The 19670-nt window shown below is 34.3% G+C and overlaps 1 protein-coding gene across 5 annotated transcripts in view; it reads left to right on the plus strand.

Moving 5' to 3' along the window:
• The window catches only part of LOC149775642 (uncharacterized), a 176937-nt gene that overhangs the window by 127780 nt on the left and 29487 nt on the right, over positions 1 to 19670 (plus strand). For 3 of the 5 annotated variants that reach the window (XM_089943208.1, XM_089943211.1, XM_089943215.1), the window contains exons 2-4: positions 15725 to 15771; positions 16878 to 16898; positions 19548 to 19565. In XM_089943208.1, the coding sequence (XP_089799334.1) occupies positions 15725 to 15771; positions 16878 to 16898; positions 19548 to 19565 (86 nt within the window). Of the gene's footprint in view, positions 1 to 10541; positions 10643 to 13524; positions 13565 to 15724; positions 15772 to 16877; positions 16899 to 19547; positions 19566 to 19670 lie in introns of those variants that run through there. The other 2 variants (XM_089943209.1, XM_089943210.1) reach the window with 2 other exon arrangements.

Raw genomic sequence — 19670 nt, forward strand, 5'->3', positions numbered from 1 at the left:
TTGTTCAAGCGGCTGCAGAATTTATATATGGTGGGATCTTATATGATTTACTGATCCAGGGGCTCAAGTCATGTACGAGGCATCACACATGGGACCAAGTCTGCAATGCGTTAACACTTTGGGTGTTGACCATCTATACCAGTTCTCAGACATGCAGGATATACATCTCGCGAGTTTTTTATTTGGAAGCTACGCAAAATCACTTCTAACTCCCACCACCACACACCCTAGCCTCACGCCCATAGCGTGATTAAAGTAACAGTGTTGACATCAACTGTACCAATAAGACTATAATTTATGTAAGTTTCATTTGTCTATGTATGATCTTGTAGCGGGACTCCAAGGGCATTATGCACGTATGAACGTGCTTTTAAACCACATACATACATACATACATACATACATACATACATACATACATACATACAGACACACACACATCCATCCATCCATCCATGCATGAATAGATGCATGCATAGATAAATACATACATACATACATACATCCGTACAGTAATCCATCTTTACATCCATCCATCCATCCATCCATACATACATACATACATACATACATACATACATAAGATATAGTTCAATTGCAGTAGCACCTTGGTGTCCATTGTCGTTTACCGAAGTAACTTATTGGTATGTCTCCAAGTACATTGCAACGTCGACTGAATATTTTCATTGTCCATCATACTGATCGTTTTGCGAACAAGGAGAGTCCATTATGAAAACGGAACTTTTCTGACTCGTTTTACCAACTCTTGAAAATTCCCCTGAGAACTTAGCAACACGTGGTGGCAGATTATGTTCATCTGCAGTGTTTTTGAAGAAATAAAACAATCCTTAAAGATATTTTCAGTAGTAACAAAGAAAGAGACAAAGATCGATTTCGCTAAATTTTAACCCTCCTCCGTAACTGTGCTTCATTTACCTGTCATTCTTCCTTCTGTATGAGGAACGAATTTCTAACGGCGAAAGGTAGTGGAACGTACTGGATAATGTAAATATACATATTTTTAATTTAACAGTAACTTGATTTTATTAGGAAATAAATCTATTGGACACATGCAGCAGTATATAATGACAATCAGGGCTAGATTGCCTTGACATTGTTTTGTTGCTGACTTCGATAAGTCATTTCTTCTTGTAATTTAGTACATTAACAAATATACGTCAGTTACTGGAGACGATGTAATGATTTTGTGTTCATTTTTAAAGGCCATATAACATACTGTCCTTCACATGAATGTCGACATGAAAGACTGAGTGCTCTGTAGAACTCCTGTTTTAGAATAACATTATGTGTGTGTCCATATGACACAGATGGTCCCTCCAGTAAGATACGATTGCAAGGCAATACACGTTTTGTTCCCTCCAATAAGATGCCATTGCAGGGCAATGCACGTTACACGCCCTCCATTAAGGGCAATACATGTTATACGCCTTTTAATAAGATGATATTGCAGGGCAATTCACGTTGCAGGGCAATTCACGTTTCATTCCCCCCAGTAGGATGTCATTGCAGGACAATGCACATTACACGCCCTCCAATAAGATGTCATTGCAAGGCAATACACGTTTCGTTCCCTCCGGTAAGATGTCATTGCGGGGCAATACACGTCCCCCCTCCAATAAGATGCCTTTGCAGGACAACACACGTTACACTTACTAGAGTAAGATGCCATTGCAGGACAACACACGTTACACTTACTCCAAGTAGATACCATTGCAGGGGAATACAAGTTACACTTACTTCAACAAGATACAATTGCGGGACAATACACGTTACACTTACTCCAATAAGATGTTATTGCAGGGCAACACAAGTTACACTCCGAACAATGATTCATATTCCTGTTGTTGTTGTTGTGGGGTTTAACGCCATTTTTCAGCACACGATAGGCTATAGATTGCGGCCAGTATTAATGGTGGAGGAAAAACCCGGGAAAACCCCAGAAAGAACCACCGACCCACGAGAAGCTACTGGCAAGTTTTCTCACATACCCACATTGGCTGAATCCGAGACTCGAACCTGCGCAGACAGAGGTGAGATGGCAGTGATCCGTAACGGAGAGCGCTTTAGACCACTTGGCCACTCAGGGCCCTGATTCATATTCCTGGAAATTGATTCAAAAATTACACGAGCATACAACAGATCGTCTCGGCATTAAATGGGTTTCTGCTCCTGTCAGTAAAATAGGTTTTAAAACAATAAAGGCAAGAATATTTCACTTGGGGGAGTGTTTTTATGCATAAAATATTAGAAAGATCACCTGATTTTTGGTTATGCTTTGTGACAGAATTCTAAATTTCCTTCCTGATAATTAAATGTTTTCACTGCGCTTTGCCAGTCAAACTAGAAATGCCTATTAAATAAATTACTCTTGTTTTTCACTTTTGCAAAGATATTGTGTTTAAACGTATTTTATTGCTGGAAATGGTAATAAGTATGCGTGGCAAAAGGACTGGGAGAAAATGTTCTCCGACTTAATTTTTCTTGTCCATAACATAAATCTGAATAGATAGGCAAGAGGATTGTGTATATTATCACAATCACTGTAAACATTAATTGATGAGATAGAACGAGAAAGAACAAAATAGAGGGATTAAAAGCAGGTGTGGGATGGCTGGAAAGGTCAGTCAGTTTTACTTGTTATTGATTATTGTTGATCATTTTAGTGGTAGATTATTACGAGAGTTTGTATGTCTGAGAGTAATTCAGAGATGCATGTGTTAGTGAAGAGATTGGTTAATTAAGTAATGACTGCATATAATGTTAAAACAGGCAATAATTATCGTACAAAAGTAATTATAGTTGAGCGAACCTCTTTGGTTTTATAACGAGTTTCTGTGTTTCTTGATGAAGTGAGGTATTCCGTTCAGTGGTGTAAGATTTGTGTCAAAGAGTTGAAAATTCAAAAATTCAATACAGTTACACCAAAAATAGAAATTGTAACTGTTTTCGATTGTACATCCAGAAGAGCAAAATGGGTCAGGAATAGTTCGAAATGGATCGTGCATGTGAATACCGCGATTAACTTTCAGTCAAGCTAATGAAACAGAATCTAACGAATTACCACAGACAGAATAAAGGACCTTTGTTCTCCTGTTGTGCCCTTGCGTCACTCGTTTGAAAGTGTTAACTGATGAACTCTTTTGGATGGAGCTCATTCTAAGCGTTTATAATAGATTGGGTAAAATAATAATTACACATTAAGTGCGATGACGAAGTTGAATAAGTCTGACAGAATTTCGTAGATTAATGTTCGTTGTGTTTTGTGCATAAGGTGAGAATATATTAAGTGCTCATAAATTTTCAATCTATATTTACATTATCTAAATAGCAACACAATCTCAGGAGTTATTGATATCTTTTAGAAAAGGTTCACAGTCCTCCAATTTTCAGCAGAACATTATTATCATGGTGCGTGTACATAAAATAAACAGTTTTCCTCTTCAAATCATTGAATACGAGTTCCTCTACCTTGTGCCGAATGTTTCTAGTATTCAAGTGAAAACGTTAAAGAATTCCTTTGATTCAAGGTGTGGACAACGGTTTGTGCCAACGCCCCGGTCTGTTAAAAATCGAAGGAATACTGAAAAACTGAGACAAATCATTTATTTATGTGCTCAGGATTGTTAACTTTGTCCAATACATACGGAGAAACGTGGAAATAAAGCAGAAGAAGTTGATATGTTGAGTAAACTGGATCATAGCGACACATGAACTGATAATAAATAGTTTCGCAGTTAATACAAAAAATTGCGGAAATTCAAATTTCAGTCTTTTCAATATATCAACTACACTAAACTGTACTGTACCGTTAAGATTTTACTACTTTACAAAAGTTTCAAAACTACCATGAGGACCAGACTATGATGTCAGTTAGCAAGCGCAAAGCAATGAATTCAATTTGTTGCACGCCACCAAAAATGGCAATACAGTAGTGCTGACAGGCATGATTATGATATTAAAAGTTACTTCGCTTGTTGCAATTTATTTATAGCCTTAGCACAACATATTCAAATTTATCTCCACTGTGATCATGATCTGTGGAATAGGGTATGTTTTATATATAAATCTCTAATATATTTATACAGCAATTAAAAAAGTGGTATTTGCGAAGTGGGAAGGAAATAAGCAGTTTTATAGAGTGAACTGCAACTCATAATAAAACCAAAGTTGAATAATAACTTGATTTTGGCAAGAGTTCTAGGTCACAGTACAAAAAAGCAGTGGTGTGATATGATACACAAACTGAAATTATAAGATGACTTGAGTGCAGCAGCATCATTCACAGGACACAAAAACGGTGATGCAACATAGGAGCTAAACGTTTAGCAAGATTTATATCAATGAGGCGATTAACATTTTACATAACATGTTGCACATCAACTTTGGATGCGAAATAATCTAAGGTATAGTATGGATCTTCTACAACACTGGATATTTCACAATTCACATAGATATCAACCGCTCAAAGAAATCTCGTGTATAGAAATATCTGAAATGTGTAGTAGAAAAAAAAATGAATATATGTATAACAAAAGTAGGTACGTGTTCCTTTCATGGTGTTAAGTCTTTATTAAATATACCAAGTTGTAACGTAAATGGATTATGAAGATACAGTTTGTTGACAGATACAGTTATTGACTTGATAGATTCTGGGTACAAATCTAAACCTGTAAGAAATTGTTTAAAGTGCTACATCCAACATATGGGCAAACAAGTTCAGTTATGGTCCATTATTACCACTAAGTATTCTATTTTCAGGAAAGAAAGCAACTTTTATTTTTACTTATATTTAATTTATTTTGTGTGCTTGGTCATTGTTCATAATTGAGAATATAGTTTTAGTGCGTATCTGCTATTTTGTTTAGTATGCAAGTTATAAATTGATGTTTTCTTTGGTGTGACTTCAAGACCTAGCATTGATTATGACCTCAGAAGGTTCTAGTTGCGAAAGTTTCCGTTAAGATGATTGAGTTTTTATTTTTGGTTATTTTTTTTAGAAAATCGTTTTGCAATATAGATCTAATGGGGATACAAATAAGGTTGAGATCAAAAATATTATTTATTCCTCCTTTAGTATCAGTCTGGAAACGTTTAATGTTTTCTTCAGATATAATTAGAGAGGAGTCATTTATTTAAATTATTAATTGGAATTACAAAGTTCTCATTCACTGTTTGGACTAAACATTGTTTTGGGATTATTGTTAATTCATTCAAAGACATTCTGGATTATATCATGGTGATACATCAAGGCTATTGGTACATGGATACATACAAAACCTGGAATTCATTCGGAGCATTCTACGCTTTTGAACTTGTGATAGAATTTCGTTTGAATGTCGATGGGAAACACTCTTTGGCTCCTGTTACTCTGCATATTATAACCAGTATTACGATGAAATGATGTTAAAACAAACAAACGAGCAAGTCCTCCAACAAACACGTATCATGCAGACAAAATTATGCAACACGAAGAGAAAATCAATTGTAATGCATGAATGCGAACGAAGAGAGAAACAGAAGGAATTCAATAGAAAGCGAGTCCATTGGGTATATATGGAGACTACTACTACATCGTGGAACGAATCAACGCGAACACGACAGACACCAAATTTGCATAAGCATAGATCGCAAATAAGATATTGGAGAAATGTTAGTTTGTGAAATCTCTTTTTTATTGTTTATTAAATACGTTTATGCATGGTGAAACGAATACAAATATTATCTAACATAATGATTATGTTCCCACGTAGTTTACCGTGGCATAAGTAAACCCCAGATTTCTGACTCACAGCTTCGGACAAAAAGTAGTTCGCATATTCCTGTAATTGATTTACCCTGATGCAAATGTGGTCTTGTCGAAAATGTGCATTGAGTCCTCTTCGTTTGCGAGTTACTACTGTTATGTATATTTAATTTAATTGTCTGTCTGTTTTAGAATTTTTTTATATTCCATTACATTGCATTGTAATGTAACACTGTTTACTAGATTTAAACATTGTCCAGAATTTTTTTATTTTTTTTATTTTCGATGTAAACAACTAATAATAGAAACATTGTATCTAGTTGATGACCTTGTATCAAAATCAGTGATAGTTTTGGTAAACAACTTTTTAATTGTTTTTAATTATCTTTCTCAGAGTAAGAACATTAAGTTGAGTCAAGGTCATACCTGGACTACGTGTCATTAAGTATATGTCAGTTGGTAAACAAACTTCTATTTTTCCAGAAGGATGAACTTTGTACCCTAATCCAGGAATCTGTTTTGCGTCTTAATTATGTGTATAACTGATGTTCTGATAAGAATTCTATCATTCGTGCTTTAACATCTGACACGTTAAGTTGTATTATGTTGTGACCAGTTTGGGCTGAATTTTATTTTCTTCCAATTATTGAATTCAAGTGATTATTTTCTCCGAAAATACAAAAGTGTTCTGATACAATTCTTGGACAAAGACATTCACTGGAATTTATACGGAATTCAAAACTGAAATAATATTTTCTTTGATTCAGCAAGAAACTGTTGATACATCAGTACAGCGATGACTGTTACAGGCGTCATCGCCTTCCATCTTGAATTTCATCGGGATCTGAAGGGAGATTCACATAGAACTTTTCATTGATAGGACTTGTGTTACTTTTAATTCTTGGATTATTTTTGGATATAATTCTTAAAACCGTAAGTTCTTTTTTCTCATTTTTCACTTTTGTATTCTAGGGAAATAAATTATTTGTTAACTTTAACAATGCTTGTTGTCTTCACTCTTTTCTGTTACTTATTTTAGGAGCATAGACTCGTAACACTACTACGAACAAAGTCTTGAAATGTTGTAACTTTTGCTGTCTTCTATGGGGATGTATCGTGATCATATGCAATTCATTCGATATATTTAGGTTGTTAGTGGAGTCGTCGTGACGAGTTTCGGCAGGTTCCATTCTTGAAAATAGAAGGTAGAACTGATATGATATAAGGACCACGTATAACATGTATTGTTTGGAAATTATATACATTACATAATTTAAAGTATAAAGTCACTGATGGCCGGAAGAACAATATATATGAGATAGGAAGGATATATATCATTTGTCATTTCATAAAACAAGATACATTTATGTAAATAGTCGAATCTGATACCAAGAGTGACTAGTTTGATAAGGTAATGTAAAAGCTAAATTGCACTGCCATACCTATCTTGGCTTAAAGAGAAAGACCTTTAGCGAATTTTGATTCATCCATCATCTAACCTATCTAATATACTTCGGGCGAATGAGTCAGTTCAGTTATCCTTAAAGAATTTTGTTATGTCACTTATTCAGGATCTGATAATGCTACTAATGAATTAGAAAGTGTATATTGCAGGGTAAAAACGGTTATAGAACCCTCTTTTGGTATCATTCCGGTGACAGTTAACTGCTTTGCTTCTCTTGGAATGGGATTTGTTACTATAGGCATTATTTTTACGTACGGCACTTTGTTCCGATTATTAGAAGTTCGAGGAACTAAGTAACAGTTTAGTTTCCAGTAGGATTATCAAATGGTGTGATCTATTCATTGACAATATTCAATTATATATCTGACAGACAGATTCTTGTAATATATTGTTGCATTATGCCACATGCACGTTTCATTATTAGATATACTTACTATTATCGTGTGAACTACTTACATGCTATTTTAAACCATTCTTATCTCCGGGAAGTGTGCTCAGTAATCATTATTTCATTAGATTAGATCACAAAGTGTGATATATAATTAAATTGGAAAAGGAAATGTTAATCATGTTGCAAGACTCGTTTATACAGAATGCAACATCATGTTGAAAGATGCAGTATGCAGGGGGCATAATTCAATATTGCAACGAGACGATCTAATCTCTACCTAAAAACTATTCCATAGGAGAGACTCTACTTTCTGAAAAAATACTTTTTAAAGAACAGCTCAAAGTCAACAGCAAAATTTGTTTATATTAAATGAAATACGATAGTTAGATTCTAATTACCATGCCATAGTATAGTATGAATAAAATAGATTATAATTACTGTGTTACAGTAGAGTGAATGAAATACGATAGTTAAATTCTAATTACCATGCTATAGCATGGTATGAAAATTATACGAGAGTTAGATTCTAATTGATATGTTATAGCAAGGCATGAATGAAATACAATAGTTAAATTCTAATTATCATGTTGTAATAGAGTATGAAAGAAAAACGATAGATTCTAATTACCATGTGATAATATAGTATGAATGAAATATATGCTATAGTATGGTATGAATCAAATATAGTATAATCTAATTAACATATTATAGTATAAATTAAATATTAGTTATGTTCTAATTAATATGTTATAGTACAGTATGAATGAAATACGATAGTTAGATTCTAATTATTATGCTATAGCATAGTATGAATGAAATAAAATAGTTAAATTCTAATTATCATGTTGTAGTAGAGTATGAAAGAAAAACGATAGATTCTAATTACCATGTTATAGTGTAGTATGAATGAAATATAATATGTTAAAAAATAGTATGAATGAAATATGATATATGTTATAGTATAGTATGAATGAAATATAATATAATTTAATTAACATTATAATATGAATGAAATATAAGTTATTCTAATTACTGTTATACTAGAGTATGAATGAAATACAATAGTCAGATTCTAATAATCGTGTTATAGTACAGTATGAACGAAATACTATAGTTAGATTCTAATTACCATGTTATAGCACAATATGAATGAAATACGATAGTTAGATTCTAATTACCGTGTTATACCAGCAGCACCTGGTGTGTACATGAATTTTGTTTGCAAGAGTGGTAAAACACTAAAATCATACCAAGAACACATGTACAGACACACTTGTACATAAAACTGCAAACATATCTGGACTGTGGAACTTAAAATTGCAACGAGATTGAGTACATGTATAATGTAATTCCCAGTCGCTATACATTGTTTACACGGTCCTTGGCCATATCAGTTCAAAAGAAAAGCAATGCTACCAAATACTTATAGAAAAGGGAATGTGTATTCCAAAATAACATTCTACACGTATCTTTTATTTATGTAGCTAGAGTCGATTGAAATATTCCGTAATTTGCCTACGTCCTTAAACAATGCAACAACTCTCCTGCGTCAACGTTACCTTGAGCTCGTGTACATGGCAGCTTATTTTGAGAGAGAGAGAGAGAGATGTTAAACAAATGCCTTTTATCCAAGGTTGGGGGCATCGTACTATATATTTATATAGAATAATCAACACAAATGTACAACATTCAGATCATACACTATTCAATAATGGTGTATCTCAATGTTTTTATGTTCATTCATACCGCATGTTCGTCTGTCATGATAATTTCGGCAGAATCCTAACCTGAAGCTTGTGCACATGGCACAAAATTTTGTTACACACACATAAACACACACACAGACACACACAGAGGGGTTAAACAAATGCGTTTAATCCACATCGTACTTCATATGCATAAAACCATATCGACATTAATGTACATGTTTTAAATCATACACTAAAAATTAATGGTGCATCTCGATAGCATTCATCGTCACGTCATGGTAATATCTGCAAAATCATTACCAAAGGCCATGTGTACAATGCTACTTTAAATTTTAGTTACATTTAGTTCAGTTTTATAAACCATACACTGAACAATAATGGCGTATCTTGATAAGTATTCATTGTCGCGTTTATATCTGTAGAATCCTAACAAAAGGCCGCGTGTACGGTATTACTTAAAATGGTAGTTCATTAGTTTATTTGAGAGACTTTTTTGTTCTTTGTAGCACTTGACATTCCTCATTCAAAACGGGAAGTAGATATATTATCCAATAAGCCTATAAATGGATCATATCAGAAGGAAATTAATTAATTGACAACAGTTTCTATGTGACTGCCCAACTTCAATCAGGTTTGGAAACATGTTCCAGAAAATAAAACTGTTTAGCCCGTAATTGCCGATTAAGTTTGGGTTTGGTGGTGTTGTTATTCTACGTGTGTATAACAGGCTCAAATTGTGTTTGTATTTTTTTTTTTTTTGTTAAATACATCAACATTGATCAACAAACTTTCCAGTATAGTTTTAATATCAATAATATGACAAAATAAATGCGTCGTTTTCAGACTTTTGTGAAACATTGCTTAGAAATGCATTGCTTAGAAACATTTCACTGAACATGCATGCTTAAAATGGCAAATATATTTAGAACTAGTATAACAATGAAATTTACATGTTAACTAGACTTCTCTTCTTTGAACACAAATTAATAAAAAAAACATTTAATAGAGCATTAAATAAAAACATTTCACGCACAATACATTTTCAAAACAAAAGTAATTTTAACTTTTGGCAGTAATAAATGGGCTTGTACGGTACAAAAACCTGCCCAGGTAAAAACGTAGCCAGGCGCATGTGTGATTTAGTATAAAAGACAACACATCTCTAATCCGGATCGGGTATTGATTTGAAATGTTGCAATATATACGTTCTAATAACACACTGGAATTTCGATATTTGCGCTCATAGATTGTTTGTGCACTCTCAGGAACGCGTTTGAGCCGAAAACGGAATATATTCCATAGATTTATACAAGGTAAGATCATTTTAATTAAATATTTACTGAATTGTAGTGTTATATATATATATATATATATATATATATATATATATATATATATATATATATATATATATATATATATATATATATTGAATTTGGTTCTTTTAAAAATTATTTGAACATATAGACTAATAAGTCTGGAGTTTGAGAATCTCCCTCGAATGTACTGACAGTGACTAATGCCCGCTTTTAGCTCTACTGGTTATAGACCATGGCATGTTCTGGGCATAGACTATGGAATGGTTTTGGTCGTAGACCATAGGATCGTCCTTGGTCGGTCGTTCGGTGTCCTGAATCCGTCGACCGTCGTCCTTGAGTACAAACTTGTTCACGCTGCTCCTCGTAAACTGCCGGAAGGATTAAAACGAAACTTTGCTAACACATTTATCCCAAAGTCTAGTTGGTCCTAATGAAAACTGTTCCCTCTCAGACAGCCATCTCACCGTCGACTCAGGCAGTCTTGAATCATTGTTATTGCTACTACTCCTAAAGGTCATAACTACATGGACTTTCACCAAAATACTTATTGTCAGGCTGAGATGGTTATAAGTGAAAATATTGCCAACTTTGCATCCAGTTTGACTTCCATGGCGGACATCTTAAAGATCTTGTTATCGTTACCCACCCACCCCACCCCACCAATGAAACAGATGATCGTATTAACAGGACATTTTATTGAAAGACTATTTTGCGATGTATATTTGCTCCATGTAAATATGTGCCAGTCGGATATCCAGTACGGCCGCCATGGTGGCCATCTTAAGAATTTTATTATCGCTAATCTTCCTGAATGGATAGTCATGTCGGCATCAAGTTTTCGTTAAATTACTTGATACGATGTCTGGATAGTACAGAATTAAAATGGGGCTGATCTGACGTATAATATAGTCACCATGGCAGAGATCTGAGAAATCTTGTTATGGTCACCCCTCCGGAAAAGATCGCATCAACGTGAGGTTTTCGCCAAAAACTCCTCATTATGTCTTAATAGTATCAAAGAAAAATAATACCCATCAGGCCTCCAAGTTGTTCTCCGCTGTGGCCATCTTGAACATTTTTATTATCGTTACTTCTCCTGGGGAGATATTCATATCGAGAGGGGCTTTCATTAGAAGACTTCTTATGATGCTTAGCTGGTACTAAATGAAATGGCGCTCATCTCACATCCAATATGGCCGCAATGGCATCCATGTTAAAAATCTTGTTATGAGTTCTCATCCTAAACGGAGGGTCATATCGACATGAGGGTTTCACTAAAAGACTTCAAATTATGTCAAGTTAGTTCTAAATGAATATAGTTCCAATCGGACACACACACTATTGTCGCCATGGTTACCATCGAATACAATAATGTTATTGCAGCTACTCAATATATTGTTGTTATTGCATATACTCATGAACATGTATATTATCGTATCCACATGACGTGATCACCAAAAGGCGACTTATAATGTCCATTTCGTCCTAAATGTAAACGGTGCGGCTCATACATCAAGTATGACTACCACAGTGGACATGTTTACAATCATGTTATCACTAATCCTCCTCAACGGATGATCGTATATACCATCGGTTTTCCCATAAAGACTCATGACGTCTGCTTGGAACTAAATTAAAATGGTGCCGATCTGACTTCTGACATTGCCTCCAGATCTTTCACCTAAACGGATAGCCTTAGCTACGCAGAGTTTTCATCCAGAGATTTTATATCATGGTAGGTTTTTCCTACATTAATATGGTGCCAAAATAATATCCATACAGTCTGCTTGATGACCATCTTGAAAATAGTGTTCTGGCTACTTCTTCTAAACGGATGACCGTAGTTTTCACTTAAAGATTTCTTATGTTTAGTCGGGTCTAAATGCGAAAAGTGCTGATCTGACGTCCATTATGACCGCTGTGGTGGACGTATAGAAAATATTTCTATAGCTATTTATCCTGAATAGAGATGTGAATTTGGCAGATGGTGTTTTAATGGAAACGTTTTTATCATATCTAGTTGGTCAAATATGGCTACCGTGGTAATCATATTGAAATTTGGTTAATATCTGCTTCTTCTGAATAAATGGATGCACCGCGATGGGATTGTTTAGTAAAATATTTGTTATGACATCCAGTTGGTCGTATGCACAGACAATGCTATCACACCTCCAACAAGATGGCAATGTGATATATTGAAATCTTGTTATTACTAGTTCTCTTTAAAGAGATAATAATATTGACATGTGATTTTAATTAATACGGTTCTCACGATAATGTATTTGGTACTAAATGAAAATGATACGAATATAACCTCCTATAATTTGACAGATGTTACAAAAGCTATTTTTCCAGAACGTACGGTCACACCGACATTTTTTGTTCAATACTTCTTTTATGCAGTATATAGTTCTTGTATTAAAATATGCTTATACAGCCTCACAACATGAATGCCTTGATGGCCATCCTAAATTCGCCAGAATGTATGGTGATTTCGACACAGTGTTTCAATTAAATTGCTACGAACGTATGTATTTGCTTCTGATGAAACGGACACTCTTCCGACCTCCGTCAAAGGAAATAGCAATTTAACAAGAAATCTTGTTATCACTACTCCTCATGCATAAATATTGGATTGAAATGAGATTCCACTAAAACACATTTTGCATTATTTAATTGGTTCTGAACGATTATGGTACAGGTGTGACAACTATATCCTCAAATTTGTGATGAAGATTTGAAAGCTAGATTTAATTGGTCTTGAGTTAAGTCAGAAGTCTTTGCGTAAATATTTGTACTTCGTTTAGCTTAAGAACACAATGTATTGTACATGCAAAATGAATTTTGACCAGATATTGTATTTATTTCCATTTCAGTGATTAAGTTAAGTGTCAGCACTCAAGCACTGATGTTAAGGTAAACGTCTTGGCTGGTGTTTAGCTGCACTGGCTCGTGAACATCACGAAACAAACATGTATGAATGGGATTTTTCATTTAATTCAGTTTGTAGATACAAGTCGGAAGTAATGGATAATACCACTTAAGTAACTTCTTTTTTTCGTCAAAAAATTTACATTTCACCAAACATAGTATGTATCTATATCTTGACATCGATTGGAATAAGTGTATTAGTCTTCACCTCATGATATCATGTTCAGCATGTAGCTATATATTGACATCGATTGGGACAAGTGTAATAGTCTTCACCTCATGATATCATGTTCAGCATGTGGATATATCTTGACATCGATTGGGACAAGTGTAATAGTCTTCACCTCATGATATCATGTTCAGCATGTAGCTATATCTTGATATCGATCGAGACAAGTGTAATAGTCTTCACCTCATGGTATCAGGTTCAGGGCAAAGACATGATAACGAATTTTGTACTGCACTTACATGTATCTTATGAACAATTTAATCTGTAAATTATAAAATTATAAATAGAGGCTGTTACCTTTAATTATTATATGCTCATTTTTCCCCCCGTTATCTTTACATTGTCGGAATCGTTCAGTATTCCCCGATAATGAATGCGCGCGACAATGCACATATAGCATTCACGTGAATAAAGGAACTACTTTCTATTGTAAACAAGCAAAGACGCAGACACCAGCACTTTTGATTTGTAAACAAATCATATACACTCGCGTAAGAGGCTCTTTACGTTGTGGTTATTTAAATTCGTTTCTGAATGAACTAAAACATGTTTCGTAGACTGTACACACACAAAAAACCCAGCTGTTTTGGCACATTCCGCGTTGATACGATGTTACGGATTTAGGCTAGCTACATTATATAAAAGACGGACGATCATGTCCTTACAAATAACATACAACTGACAAGGAATATACTGTATTCTTTATCTTGTGATAAGAATAGCAAAATAAAACATACTTACAGTTTTACATCCTGAATTTCCTCAAAATGTTTTTTCTTAATTCTGCAAATCGGAATTACATGAGCCACGTCATAGGTTTTCAATCTGGATTACACATTTCAAAAGTGTGCTGTAATTTCTGTAAGTGCAATTACTGCACTCAAAATGAAATACACATTAAATTCCATAGCGTTCTTTTGAAAATTGCAATTGAAAGACTTCATATTTTCCCACGTTATGATTTCAAACATTCAATGACAGAAACAGAAACACATTTGCAGACGTAAATACGCTTCTCCCGCGCCACTTCAATCCGATGAATTTCATGTATAATTTGCACAGATGAATCCAGTCCAAAATCACAAACTTTCATCGAATCGAAACAAAATACCCAAAATACATTCACTCCAGATCAAATGGAAAAGTCGTTGCAATGCGCATTCATTCACAATATGACTGCAAATTTTAATTTTAACTAGACACGCCATTTTCTTTCGAAAGTTATGTCGACCGCGCGACTAAGTTCAAATTTATCTGGGCGGAGCTATGTGCGCATTAATAATGATGTCATTTTGTAATGTCAAATCTGCGCTTGTGTATTTAATTTGGAATACGGTATTCATTCATTTACGTTGTTTCTTGTAGTGTATTTTGTTTATATAATTTAACCTTAGGTTGAATAAAAAAATGAGCATATAATAAAAAGGTTACTGCATTTGTATGGGAAAATAGGAACTCGTTTTGTCGGAAGGATATACTGCACTCACAAGTTCGTGCAGTATTCATTCCGAAAACTCGTTCCTATTTTCCCATACAAATGCAGTAACCTATAATTACAGTGGAGTTTTATTATTCAAGCGGAACAGAACGAACTGGAATCATTATGTTTCAACCTTTCGGTATTCCATTTTTAAATCGGCCCTAGGTTAGTGTTAAATAACTAGACCATAATATTAACTTGCAATAAGTTCTCAGAATTGAAGAATATCGTTGTCTTTTGTACTTTTTGTATGAAGTACTCGTCTGACATAACAAAAGAAAAACAAACTAATTTTACTCACTAACTTCAGTGTCTTTCTGTGTATAATTTCTGGACAACAGGAAATATTTAAGCTTAACAGTTTTATATAGTGTTAATTTTAGGTGTTTATCTTAAAAAAGTAATTAAGTAGTCTATGTACTTAAATTTCTTTCAGAACATGGCGGGAAGTGTGCTTCAAAGTACTGACTATACGGCAGAAAAGTAAGACTTTTGTATAAGAAAGAAACATTGTTTGGATGCACATGATCTGGACTTACTTGATTTTAAATTGTATACGCTACCTCTAATGAAACCGGACAAGTGCACGTTTCTAATGAAACCGGACAAGTGCACGTTTCTAATGAAACCAGACGGGTACACATCTTGAATTCTTCAGACCACGATTATCTGAATTTCAAAATCTATCTTTACGTCAGTCGCTAAATTTTACAGGCTTCAAGCCCATAATGTGTCGAAATAAAATATATAGATTTTCGACATTAAATATTATATCATTAAAGAAAGCTGTTGTTTTGTTAAACTTCTAAATGTTACTAGTACTGTAGTGACAGTGCGGGAAGATGGGTTTCTATTTCCTATGATCTGTTTGTTATAAATGTTCAAAATTCATTTGACGGCAAACAAAGTATCCAATCTAATTAAAATCGAGATAAATTAATAATAAGAATAGCTGATGTGTGCCAGTGTGAGATCGTGCTCTGCTGACCCTTTGATTTACCAACCAAAGTTCGTAAAGCAATAAACGACATTCGGAAAATATTATTGCCTGCGATAGTTCTCCCTGAATTACAACGCTCTATCTGATAGGCTATTAAATATACGTGGTTCGAGAATTTCATACGTCACCAGAACATAAACGTTCGTCAGAGACTGTAATATATCAGTTACAGGTCTCGATTTTAAATAGAATTCGAAATTATTTTTTAAGATAAAAATCATGTTTCTGCACACAGGAGTGTCTTTTTAATTTCCCATCTATGAAAGTGTTTTGCCGAAAATCTTTCCTAGACAAGATAAAATGTAAATTCATATATTTTCTTACCACAATCATTTAATATAAATGCTTAATTTTATTTTTGGCAGTAGTAGTAGCAGTAGCAATAGTAGTAGTACTAATGATGCTGTTGTTAGTGTATAAGTACACCCTATACGTACATTATACTTAGATGTTTATTTTAACCGCCAAGATATTAATTGAAAACAAAAGAAAATCAGACATCATTTTGACATATTTAATCCTCGTACAATATGACAATTGAAACGTCATCATTAAGAAATATAACATTAGTTATTCTTTTTCTTTTCAGGCTTAGAGGAGATGAAATCAGGTAGCCCGTGTGCAAGCATCTGTATATTAAATCATGTAACCTGTATGCAAGCATCTGTATTTTAAGGAGAAAACCTTCAGAGGCGATTAAACTTAATTTTGCACTATACTTTGATATTTAGCTAGAGTTTACACACACACACACACACACACACACACACACACACACACACACACATACATTCATACATACATACATACATCTCATGGCCTTCCAACGACGTTGAATGTACCGCTAAGACAACAAACCAACCCTTCCATCCTTCGAACAAAAAAGATTGTAAAAGCACTTATGCGCTTCAAATAAATTTTCGTTTTTATTCACTATAATTTCATAAAATGCACTGTTATTATCCATTCTGAAACATCCTCCAGGTTCGAGTCACACACACACACACACACACACACACACACACACACTTGATATGTAAATAACAGTGATGTTCATAAAGAAGAGTAATATCAGAATAATATGAAGAAGAGTAATATCACATTGACAGAGAGAGAAAGACATACAGACAGACAGACAGAGACAGAGAGAGATGAAGAGGTTAGTTCTCTTGGCCAGGAGAACAGGTCTGGATGTTAGGCAACACACCATCCTGAGCAATGGATACTCCAGAAGATAGGAGCATAAGCATTTCCTTGTCATTGAGAATGACCATCTGCCGATGACGGGTGTGTGTGTGTGTGTGTGTGTGTGTGTGTGTGATTCTGGCCTTTTTGTAGTCACGGGCTGCGTTACCGACCATCTCTAAGACTTCAATTGCCAAGTACTTCAGGATGTCGGCCAAGAACATGGGAGCACAACACGATTGATATAATTTCCCTTGCTCAACAAATGATGGTTTGGCCCGATGGGAAATGAAGTGCGGCACGGGATGGTCGGCACTTAGGCGTTCCCTTCACGTTTCAGCTCTTATCACGACCTGACATAATGACTATTTCTTTCTTTTTGCAACTGTGTTAAAGTGTCTAATAGTTACCTGAACATTTGATGAACAGAGGCTACGACAACGACCTGACAGATGTGGCAGCACATAGCGCCAAACAAGCAAATAAACCGCAATGACCTACCAAACTATAGAGAGAAGGAAATGGTTGACTGGATACCATTTATCCTGACCTACCATCCAGAAACCCCTAATAAGGTAAAATTATTCAGAAACGCTAACCTTTCGTATAATCATGTGACACACTAAAGTTAATCATCCTGAACAATTCAGCAGTAGCCTACCGCAGACTGAAAACTCTCAAAGACATTCTAGTCGGGGTGAAGCTAACGTCAATCAAAAGCCAAGACCATCCTGGCAAATCTGGTCCCTTTGGTGATAAAATATACAAAGCCTGTCATTATATGATAGACACTCGGACATTCTTTAACACGGTTACGAGCGAAAAACTGAACATACATGACCTAAACAGAATGTGCAAACAGAATGTAACTTATTTCATTACATATAAGATCGGTGGCCTTCAGTATGTAGGTGAAACTGAAACGCTAAACAAAATTATCAGTCTTCACAGATCTGATTGGATGACAAAGAAACTCGACAGAAGTTCAGTTGCAGAACACGTCTCTTCTCCCTGCCAAACTTTCAATGATGTAACCATGACTGGAATTACAAACCCTGCTGCAGTTATGAAACCAGGAAAGAAAAGGAATCGTGCTGGATATGCGGCCTAAGAATACAGAAGCCATGTGGTTTAAACGAAGAAGACTAGCAAAAAGACAACAATATTCAAATAAAATCGCCATCTGTTTACAGCCACCACTTTTCCAATTGTATAGTTCTTTCATTTTTATCTTTACACACTCATTCAGCAATAATTATTTCTGTTCTCATTGCTGTTATCATTGGCATGGTTATTACTGTCATTGAAGAAAGAATAAAATATCCAGGATATAAAATGGGTTACACAACTTTGTAATTAAAACAGTTGGCGTTATACCTCCTCTTTTGTAGGTCAATACCAACCAGGTTACAACATTGTCAGACATGCTGAAGCCACCTAAACGAAATTAAACATTATAAAGGTTTAATTCTATTATATATAGTTGCTCAGACTTCATGTAATGTAAACGCTTTTTTGTCTGTATTGTTTGTCATGTCTCTATTTTGTGTTTGATTTAGCTAAAGATTCCGCGAGAGTCGAAAGTGCTCAGACAAGTTAAAAGCTAGTTTTTGCACTATTCGTTGTCAGTGTATTGCATTTATGTTATTTAATCCCTGACACTCGCGATCCATCCATTGCTAGATCCAGTTTATTACTTGTATATATATATATATATATATATATATATATATATATATATATATATATATATATATATATGTATTCTGTATGTCTGTTGAAAGTACTCGACAAGTTTACCAATGTATACGCTTACTTGAGTTGACTTATAAACATATACTCCGGTATGTGCATTTCATAATTTATAATTTAAAGTTCAAAATTAGTATTTGTTTTTATCTGCATTTTGTATGCATCTAATACAACTGCTTTTTCCATAGAATTTTTTTTTCTAAATGAATGCTGATGTAATATATATATATATATATATATATATATATATATATATATATATATATATATATATATATATATATATATGAAATATGAGATTATTTGTTTCGTATTTTTACAGACTTTTGGAAAAGCTGAAGTAAGTCAAGAGTTGATAACTGTAAGACTTTTCTTTTGAAACTTGTAATAATAAACCGCCACATGAGAGACTCGGCACTAGGTAACTAAATGTTTGGTCATTCTA

This window comes from Sinohyriopsis cumingii, chromosome 19, assembly GCF_028554795.1.
Source record: "Sinohyriopsis cumingii isolate HCF-2022 chromosome 19, ASM2855479v2, whole genome shotgun sequence".
Lineage (NCBI taxonomy): Eukaryota > Metazoa > Mollusca > Bivalvia > Unionida > Unionidae > Sinohyriopsis > Sinohyriopsis cumingii.